Source organism: Monoraphidium neglectum, assembly GCF_000611645.1.
Source record: "Monoraphidium neglectum strain SAG 48.87 unplaced genomic scaffold scaffold00288, whole genome shotgun sequence".
NCBI lineage: Eukaryota > Viridiplantae > Chlorophyta > Chlorophyceae > Sphaeropleales > Selenastraceae > Monoraphidium > Monoraphidium neglectum.
In genome coordinates, this window is record NW_014013340.1 from 23,184 (window position 1) to 32,596 (window position 9,413).

The 9,413-nt window shown below is 63.2% G+C and overlaps 2 protein-coding genes across 2 annotated transcripts; one reads left to right on the top strand and one right to left on the bottom strand.

The window, feature by feature from the left end:
• Window positions 1–3,541: 3,541 nt before the first annotated feature.
• Window positions 3,542–4,769, bottom strand: MNEG_2531 (hypothetical protein; the record flags this gene model as incomplete). Its single annotated transcript, XM_014048998.1, has 2 exons — window positions 3,542–4,532; window positions 4,720–4,769. The coding sequence occupies 2 exons, from the start codon at window positions 4,767–4,769 to the stop codon at window positions 3,542–3,544; spliced, it is 1,041 nt and encodes a 346-aa protein (XP_013904452.1).
• Window positions 4,770–7,255: 2,486 nt separating this feature from the next.
• On the top strand, window positions 7,256–9,309 carry MNEG_2532 (hypothetical protein; the record flags this gene model as incomplete). The annotated part of the gene is made up of 6 exons (XM_014048999.1): window positions 7,256–7,469; window positions 7,687–7,796; window positions 7,982–8,115; window positions 8,403–8,496; window positions 8,760–8,848; window positions 9,036–9,309. 6 exons carry the CDS (start codon window positions 7,256–7,258, stop codon window positions 9,307–9,309), a joined length of 915 nt encoding a protein of 304 aa, XP_013904453.1.
• Between the last annotated feature and the right edge of the window lie 104 nt (window positions 9,310–9,413).

A 9,413-nucleotide genomic window follows, 5' to 3' on the forward strand; every position in this document is an offset into this window, starting at 1 on the left:
GACGGTGCCGAGCAGGCCGCCCACGGTGCCGCCCACAGTGCCCACAACGGGGCCCACGACGGGGCCAACAACGGGGAGGCCGTTGACGGTGGTGCCCACAGTGCCCAGGAGGCCGTTCACGGCGCCGGTGACGGCGCCCAGCTGCTTGAGGTCGCGGGCCGCAAGGGCGGGCGCGGCCAGGACGAACACGGCCATGGCGGCCACGGCGAGGATGCGAGCCATTGTGAAGGGTGGGGTGATGAAGCCTGTGTGTGTTGGGGAGCAGGGGAGGGAGGAAAGAGCGGCGACAAGATGGGTTGCCAGGATGTGTTGGGTTGGCGGCTTGAGGGGGTCTGGGGTGGCTGGACGTGTTGGTGCGATACCCCTGATCTGATGCTCAATACAGCCGCTTTGAGCATGATGCAACATCCTAAACGATCGATCGTGCCCACCTGAAGAGCGGGAGTGGAGGACTGTTTGAGTGGGTAGGCGTGGGTGGAGGTGGTGGAATGGAAATGGTTGATGTCAATACGCGTTTTATACTCGTAGCGGTGCTTACCAAATCCCTCGCACCCTGATTCCGACCACGCTTCATGACACACCGAGGTGGCCTTTTGTCACGGAGGGGTGTGTCCGGACTGCGTGGGCCTACATGGACGGAGATGTTAACTCGATAAAATCAAACTTTTTTTAAAAGCGTTTCTCTGAGAATACAGGCGGCATGCGGCGACCTGTACCATGTTTTTGAGGCATGACTCAGGGAACGAGCAGCAGTCGCTTGGGATTATCCCCAGCATCGAGCCCAGTGGGGGTGCATATGGCTGTGTTGCTGCCATCAAGTACACAAAATGCATCTTGGATTCCATCAACTCTTTCAAAGGAGGCCAGCGCCGTGCGTTTCACTCATTGCAGCCGTGGGAGCCAGGGCGGGAAGACTTTTCCGGACCATTCAGCGCAGACACTGTGGTAAGAGCATGGCACTTTCTATCGGCACAGCCGGCGCATGACCAACAGTTAAAATCCATTTTGAAGAAGACAATGTATTGTGATCGCGCGCTGATGGCGCCCCTCCATCCGGACCGTCTCTGGACTGGGCCGTTGGACTTGATTACGAAGCATGCAGCCACGCTGGACAAGAGCTCACCCTGACGTATGCTGACCCCCGTGTGAGCGTGCCAGGAGCCACCGGAGAACACCACAGAGTCGTTGTATTGAGCTGGCTAGCATACATAAACTCCGTTGAAGAATGCGTGCAGACCTCATCACTGTGTCGCGCCTGAAGGGGCTCTCACAACACCCACTCCACACGGCAGGTGTGGCAAGCAGCAGTGTGCTCAAAGCGATTGGGGTGTCCCTGCGCGCATCCATTCCACCGGTGCACATCGATGCACTGAATCATCGCTGAGCGAGCATCGTCTGGTAGGCATGGATACCATGTACAGGAAGGAGCAGCCACCAGGCATTCAGCCAGCCTGGCCACGGCCCCTTGACCCTGTCCTGACAGGATCTGGGTCAAGTCCAGCTTCCTGCCATGCACGTGGGTTTGCCGCTCCTGCTGCGTTCATGACACGCCAATAAACAGCAGCAGCAGCAGCAGCAGCAGCAGCAGCAGCAGCAGCAGCAGCAGCAGCAGCAGCAGCAGCAGCAGCAGCAGCAGCGACAGTTTTGGGCATCCGCCACGCTGCGCGGCGTTCACTGAATCGCTTCAGCCTGCCGACGGAGCAAGTGATTGACGCCAAGCAAGGCTGCGGCATCAGCAAAGTTCTCACTTCTGGGCAGTGCGCATTGGGAAAAGTGTCGCGGACGCTGTTGACGGCTTTGCCATGTGGAGACCGCCAACGTCTGAGGCGTTCAACGGGGGCCTGCAACAGCAGGTGATCTAGTGGGTGCGCATGGCCTGTGTGGGTTCAAAGCGGCTGCACAACAGCAAAAAGGTAGGCGTGCATGTGGAAATCTGTGGGGAATCGGCCTCCTCTCCTTCCCCTGAATTGCCTACGTAGCTGGTGTGGTGGTGGTTCTCACAGCACCTTGACGCGTGGCTGTTGTGGGCGCAACTGGGGTTTGGGCCCGGCCCGGCTGTGGTGTGATGCCACTTTCATGCTGCGCCCACTCATGGTGCAGCGCTGGCAGGTCAAGGGGCCACAACTGCTCCTGGCGTTCATTGACCTGCACATGGCACTTGACTTTGTGCCGCATGACGCACTGTGGCAGGTGCTGCAGGTTATGGCGTTGACTCCCTGGTGATTGAGCTGTTGATGGACTGCATACAGGCACTCCAGCGACCTGTTGCGCCTGTGCCCTCTGTAGAGTGGGGTGTTTGAGGTACTGTGTTGTGCTAGGCAAGGTTGTGTCATTGCTCCGCTAATGTTCAATGTGTGTCAGGATTTCTGATCAGCACATGCATAGCGACTGCAGCATCTCTGTCGCCTTCGCCTGTGACAGCTTCTTCATCTTCCAGCGGGCTGACCGCAAGCATGTCACCCCTGACTAGTCTGTTGCGCCTGACATTCCTGGCAACACTGTGAGCTGCGCTGTTGGAATGGAAGCCACAATCAATCCACATTATTTACACAAGCACGTTGCGACGCGCACATGAGGGGTAAAGCATATGGGTGAGCTGCCGCAAAAAGGGCAGGCATGGTACCTATCCCATCACCAGCAGGGTGGAATTGCCGCCCCGCAGATCTAGAAGTAACACACCATCGAAAGCCCACCTGGGCGACCCCACTTACGCCGTCAACGCGAGCCAGCACACTTTGAGCAGCTCGACAGACAAGCATGTGGTGGAGGCCACATCGGCGGCCGTGAAAAAGCAGGGTCGGGGGCTTTCCCCGATGAGCGCTGGGCCTTGAGGCCTCGACAGCTGCAATTGGGTGGCAGCACCTTTCACCAATCCAAACACAAAGTTGATTTGAAGGGGGATGATACAGTTTTGGCCTCGACAGGCGGCACATCGCACATCGGCGCAGCTGCTGCGGCGTGCGCTGGCGTGGGGCCGTGGGCGAGGCGCCGGGACATGCGCGGCGCACCTTTGCCTTGTCCGCGCCTGGTTGACAGTAACAGAATACCGCTCGATATCACTCGCAAAACACGTCAGCACGATTCAGGGAAGAAATTGTGGCCTCACCCGTAGCTGGATCGGCCGCGCACGCGCGCCGGCCAAGTCCCAGCACCACTCCCAACGGCGCTTGAAAACCTTGAAGACCCGACAGCTTGAGAAACCTGGGCGCGCCTGTGGCAACCGCCGCGCTGGCCGCGTGCACCGGGCACACCGGCGGCGCTGCGCCGGAAAACCCGACAGGCACACAGGGAAACACTCGGAAGTGGGTGTGCTCGCCCCTGCAACTTGCTGCAAGGCAGCTGCTGCAGAGAGCGAGCAAATGCCCACTGCTGTGATGCGGGCGACCCAGCCCCCGCAATTCGATGGCTGAGGGGTGTGAGGGCAAACGGATACGCCACCCTAGTAAGTGCGCATGCAACCGCGGCGTCCCGTAAACAAGCGAAGCGCGCACCGCGCCATCGCCGTGACAATGAAACACAGTCTAGACAAGTGCCGCGCGCATCACATGCTGCTGAGCGCCCCGTGGACCTCCTCGTCCCATGTGTACTGCCACGCCTGGTTGGACCGCGCCTGCAGCCCCCGCTCGCGCTGCAGTGTGTCGATCACAGCCTCCACGGCGTCCAGCGCGCCCGCGCGCGCCGCCAGGAAGGCCTGCAGGTTGGGGTACCGCGACGCCGGTATGCGCGCAGCGGCGCGCTTGGCTGCCTCCGCCGCCTTGGCTGCCGCCGCATCGTCCACCCAAGCAGCCATGGCCTCCAGGTCGCCCGGCGAGCTGCGCAGCGCCGCGCGGCGCGCGCGCGACGCGGCGCGCGACTCGGCGCGGCGCTCCATGAACGACGCGAGCTGCGAGGTGCGCAGCGCGGCGGCCTCAGCGGAGGCCGCCTCGTAGCAGCCCTCCGCCTCCTCGTCATATGACTGATCAATAGGCTTGCTCATAAAGTACGCCATGGTGCCAACGGCGCCGGGCACGGCAGGCCGCGCAGCTGCCGCGGCGCGTGCATCGCTGGGGTACAAGAACGCCACGCTGCAGGCGGGCGCCACGGCATACACGTCCGCGCCCGAGAGCGACGCGGCCGCGAGCGCCAGCTGCGCAGCTTCGTACGCAGCGGCGGCGGGGCCAGCAGCGGGCAGCGCCTCGTCGCCCTCCTCCGCCTCCTCATCGTATGAGTTGTGCCACTGCGGCGCCGCGCTGTTCGCCTCCAAGCCGGCCACAGAGGACGAGCAGGTGCCTGCCAAATCGTGCTGCTCCACAAAGCGCAGGATGCGGTCAAACTTGCTGCCCTCTGGCGCGGCGAATGCGTCTGCGCCGCTGGGGCCAGCGGCAGATTCAGCGCGGCAGGCCTCCTCGCCTGGCGCGAGCGAGCGCCAGCTACTCACGGCAGCCGGGCACCGCGCAACCGGGCGGCGGGCACACTGGTCCCGGCGCTGCCAAGGCGCAAGCGTCGAATCTGAGGCTGGGGCGGCCACGCGTGGGCGACGCGGGACTGCCGACCTGTTGCGTGTGGTGCGCGGCGATGCAGGCGGGGCGGTGCTGTTGGGGTGACCGCTGATGCATGCACAGCGGTGAAATATGCGTGTTATCGGATTCGCAGCAAACTGCGGACCACAGACACGCCGAGCTGTGGTACACAACACGGGCCACTGTGCGCCTCTCGCCTTCAACGCGTGGTTCAACGCACCTGCCATTGACGCGCCCGCTGCCCTGAAGGCTTGTCTGGCCTTGGGCCATGCCGGAGACTGCTGCGTGAGTGGCGATGGGCAAGGTGCAGGCAGCGGTGAGACCCATGCAAGCCATAGACCCCGGCGGTCGCTGAGGCGTCCTCACGTCCCGCGAAAGTGTTCGAAATCTTGCATGTTGTGGCACGTTCGTGCGCACCTGTCGGACAAGGTGCCATGTCGAGACTCGTGCAGGATCTTGTGCTGCTGCAGCGCTGCCTGACGCTTGATCCGCGGCGTTTCGCGAAGCAAGACTTAAAACGGGTGCAAAGGGTGTTTAGGTGGAGCGTGAAGGGCACGCGCAGCCCGGTTGGGGCACGGCCGGGACGAAAGATTGAAGAAGGGCGGTGTTGGAGCCAGATAACATGAAACTGGTCTGGCAAGCTTTGTGCGCCCACCGCGCCAGTGCACCTGAAGGGAAAGGGAGGAGTAGCAGGGGCCACACGATTTCGTGCATGGCGGTGGTGACCTTGGCAGTTGCGTGGTCGAAAACGCTCCCGACGACACATCATATGTCTTGCCGCGAAACCTGGAATACGCTGGCCAGAAATAAGACAAACACAGAGTCAAGATGCCTGCCACGGGGAGCCCGGCCATCGCCAGCTTTGATATTGCTGGGCGGTGCTTGGGGTGCGGGACTGTGGCGCTGCCGGCGCACACTGCACCGCCTGTGCAACACGTTGCATGATTAGCTTCAAATGAGTTTATTACTTGTATCAAGTAGGTCGGCCTGAAGCTTGCATTAGGCACAAGGCCAGAGCATACCTGTGCTCGCTCGATCGCCGACGCCACCCCGTGCTGCCACTGCTCGCTCGATTGCCGACGCCACCCCGAGCTGCCACTGACAACCCGCTCTGCGTCTTGACTTGCCATGTGCGGGACCGCTTGGCGAGTGATGTCAATAGAGAAGCTTCCATAAGCGGTGCCAGAGTCTGAATTGAACCAAACGTTGCGGGTGTGCATAATGAGCAACGGGCGCGGGTAATCAGCGAGGCACGGCTGGGGACAAGCACTACCACTTTGCAGCGGCACAGGCGCTTGTAGGCAAGATGCGCTGCATGAGCGGAAGCATGAGGTGGGGCCCAGTGGATGGGGGCGAATTTCAGAGACAGAGAAGGGGGTTGGGGTGGCGTCTGTCTGACAGCTGCCGAGCATCCGCCAGTATTCGCCCGCATGGTCCTTGCATGGCATGTTCACAAGCAGAGCATGCAAAAGTAAAATGGTCGCACCACGTTCAGGTCAACCCTGCCATGCTGGGGCCGCCGTGCGGCCAGTATCATCCTGTGCGTGCCAGGGTACCAAAATCCCACTGCATGCATAAAATGAAATCACCTCCGAACACGCAAGCATGGTGAGTGCGCAATCACCAAGAGGCGAACAGAAGAGCTGGCTGTCACCATAGACGCCGCATATGGCAAATGCGGCAAGCAGCGGTACGCACAATGCGGTTGTGGTCCCCCCACTCATACCCGTTGTACGGTGTTTTTTGGTATACGAGACTGTGACACCTGCATGTAGTAGAGCGCCTTACTCAGCCTAACCATGCAAGGGCATGCGCGCTCCCAGGCGGCCTGCCTCCATCGCACTCGATGCACTGTACACCCTGCGTACACCTTACCGTAGTCATTGAAACCTCTGCGTCACCCGGCGGTCAATCCCGGATCCAAGCTTGTTAATGTTTCCTGCTGCTTCACTGTTGTCTCTATTGTGACAAAGGCTCGATTGCCGTCCGCTGTAGCCTCGGGCCGGGTCAAAGGTAGCAGCAGCGATGCTCGGCGCTCTTTGGCCATCAATGGCCGTGGAAGACGCCAAACCAGCCGAAGAATGGAGCGATATAGACGTAGGGAAGGCCGCGTACGACTTGAGGGCCTTAGCAGGACCGCAGGTGATGGGCGCCCCGCTCATCGCATTCAGGCACCTGTGCGAGAACCCCGTGACATCAACGCTGCTATACAAGTTTTACAGCAGCCAGAACGCCCTACCCAAGGTGCGTGTGCCCCTCGCTATAAGTCAGCCGCTGCGCGCTGCTGGGCGGGACTGTCTGATGATGCAGATAGCGCAGACAGCGGCCTAGTCTCCTGGTACAGTAGTGGCGGGCTGCATTTCTCCACAGCATGCACTCCAGGCGCATACATTGCGCTGGGCGTGTGTTCCCGCAACATTTTGTGGCTGCCTGCTGGCTTTCGATGCGGCGTGAGCATGCATTTGGTCCCCGCATGGCGCCGCCGCCATGCCTGATGCCACGTCGCAACCAAACCCCTGGAACAGATTTTGACGGGCACATGCATCCCAGAGGCCCCAAAGTAAGCCTGCAACGCCACGGGCATGACTTTGTCGGTACAGCATACCCCTGCTGTGGGTTGGCACAGCTGCAGCCCATACTCCACTGCAGCTCTCGCGCAGCACGAGCACCGCGGCATGCCATGCGTATCCTGGCGCTTCTGTGGCCGCCTCCCACCTTGATTATGGAAACTTGCACAACCGCACAGGCCCACAGGCATGCCGGAGCCCCCTCAGCAGGCAGAGGCCGGCTCCCTGCCTGTGGCGGACGCCGCCAGCCCTGCTGCTCGCGTGCGAGCCGCACTCGCCGCGCTCGGCGCCGATGCACTGCCTGCCGCGGGCCGCGGGGGCCGGAAGCTGGCGGGTGGCGGGGCCGCGGCGGGGCGGAGGGCGCGGCCGTCGATATCAGACTACCATTCTGCATACCTGGCTGGTGGGTGGGCCGATTCTTGCAGCGTCCCTCGCCTGATTCCTGCCGTCTCCGGCGCTGTGGCGGAGCCAGCGCTCTCGCATTGCTGCCGTTTGCGCAGTGTCGCCCATTCAGGCAGAGCGGGTGCCGTCCAATCCGCTGGCCGGCGGCCATGCTGCATGCGAGCAAGAGAGAGAGTACAAAGCGGTCTGACAAGCCGGTTCGGCGGAGTGGTGTGCAGGTGATGTCACGCCGTCCGACGTGGCCGAGGCGATCATCAAGTTCCTGGGGAGCGAGGCGGGTGCTGCGAACTGGCTCTGCGACTTCCGGCCGGACCACCTGCGCGCTCAGGTGGGACGAATGACCTGAGGGCCCGGCGTTCGGACAAGTGCATGAGTATTCAGCAACATTCAATTGCAGGTGCATGCATCACACCCAAGCCGCATGCAGCAAAGGGGGAATCGGCGGAAGCTGCGGGGGCATTCCGTAAGCCCTCACGCGCCCAACGCCCAGCACGACCCAACATGCGCCCCCAGGCGGCGGCGGCGACGGCGCGCTACGCGCGCGGCGGGGCGCTGAGCGTGCTGGACGGCGTCCCCTACGGCGTGAAGGACGTCATCGACGCATACGGTCACGCCAGCGGCGGCGGCACAACCTTCCTGGCCAAGATGTGAGGGGTTGGGTCTTTTGAGGGGGGGGGGTGGAGCTGGCGGGCCGGCGCCCGGGCGGTCTCGAGGGTGGAAGGGCAGCGCGCTCGGGGTGAGGGGCCCAGAAAATCGGGATCGGAGCGTGTTGTGCGCAGGGGCGGGCGCTCGCCGTCAATCCACATGTGTGGGCAGCAACATAGGAGGCTGTGAAGTGCCGCCGCTTCTACCAGCTGCTAACCAACTCGTCTTAGTGTCCACGCCTCGGCACACAACATCTGCCGTCTCGTCGTCCCCGCGCGCGTCGCCTCAGGCGCGGGCCTGTGCTGGACGTAGCCCTGGAGGCGCCGGCAGTGGCGGCGCTACGTAGCCTGGGGGCGCTGCTTGTTGGCAAAACGCAGATGCAGGTGCGGAGGGGCGGAAGCAAGCAAGCAGCCGCGCCTGCCACGTCCCGTGGGTTGGCGGGCTCGTCAAGGCACCGCCCCTGACGACCCGCGGCTGCACCAGTCATGGGCCGCTGCTGTCACGCCTCTGTCGCGCCCGCCGGGGCGCGCCACCGCCAGCGGCGCGCAGCCACGCCCGCTGCCTAAGTCCAGGGGTTGTGGGCTCACGAGCGGCGGGCTGAGCGCTGCGTCGTGTCGCCGCCGCCCGTCCTTTGCCTGGCCCGCAGGAGTTCGGCCTGCTGCCCACCGGCATATCCGCGCAGCAGGGGCTGGCGCGCAACCCCCACAGCCCTAACTGCATCCCGGGGGGTTCCAGGTGCGCCCAGAGCACGCCCCAATCTGCAGTGGCCTCTGCAAATCATCCTCCTCTCAAAGTCGTGCGCCCTGTTGCATGTCAAAATGCGCCGGGAACGTGATTACGCACGCGCTCCGCCTCCCGCCAGACTCGCCTGGCCCACAACCCCCGCTGACGCCCTCCCTTCCCGCCCGCCCGCCCCCCACAGCGGCGGTAGCGCCTGCGTCGTCGCGGCCGGCGTGTGCGCGTTCGCCATCGGCACCGACGGCGGCGGGTCGGTGCGCATCCCGGCCGCGGTGTGCGGCGTGGTGGGGTTCAAGCCGACGCAGGGCCGCATGGCCTCAGAGGCGGAGGGCTGCTCCTTGGTCACCCTGGGCCCAATCGGTGAGCCGCAGCGGCTGCTCGCCGCGCGGCGCCCCAAAGCCTTACCCGCTGTAGCGGCTGCCAGCAGCGTCGTGGCAGAGCGCACGAGCCTGGGATGATGTCATAGGGTGCCTCAGAACATGCGGGCGGGTGCCTCAGAACATGTGCCGCCTGAGAGCCTGACAAGACACTCAAGGCAACGGCCCTCTGTACGGCCCCGCCC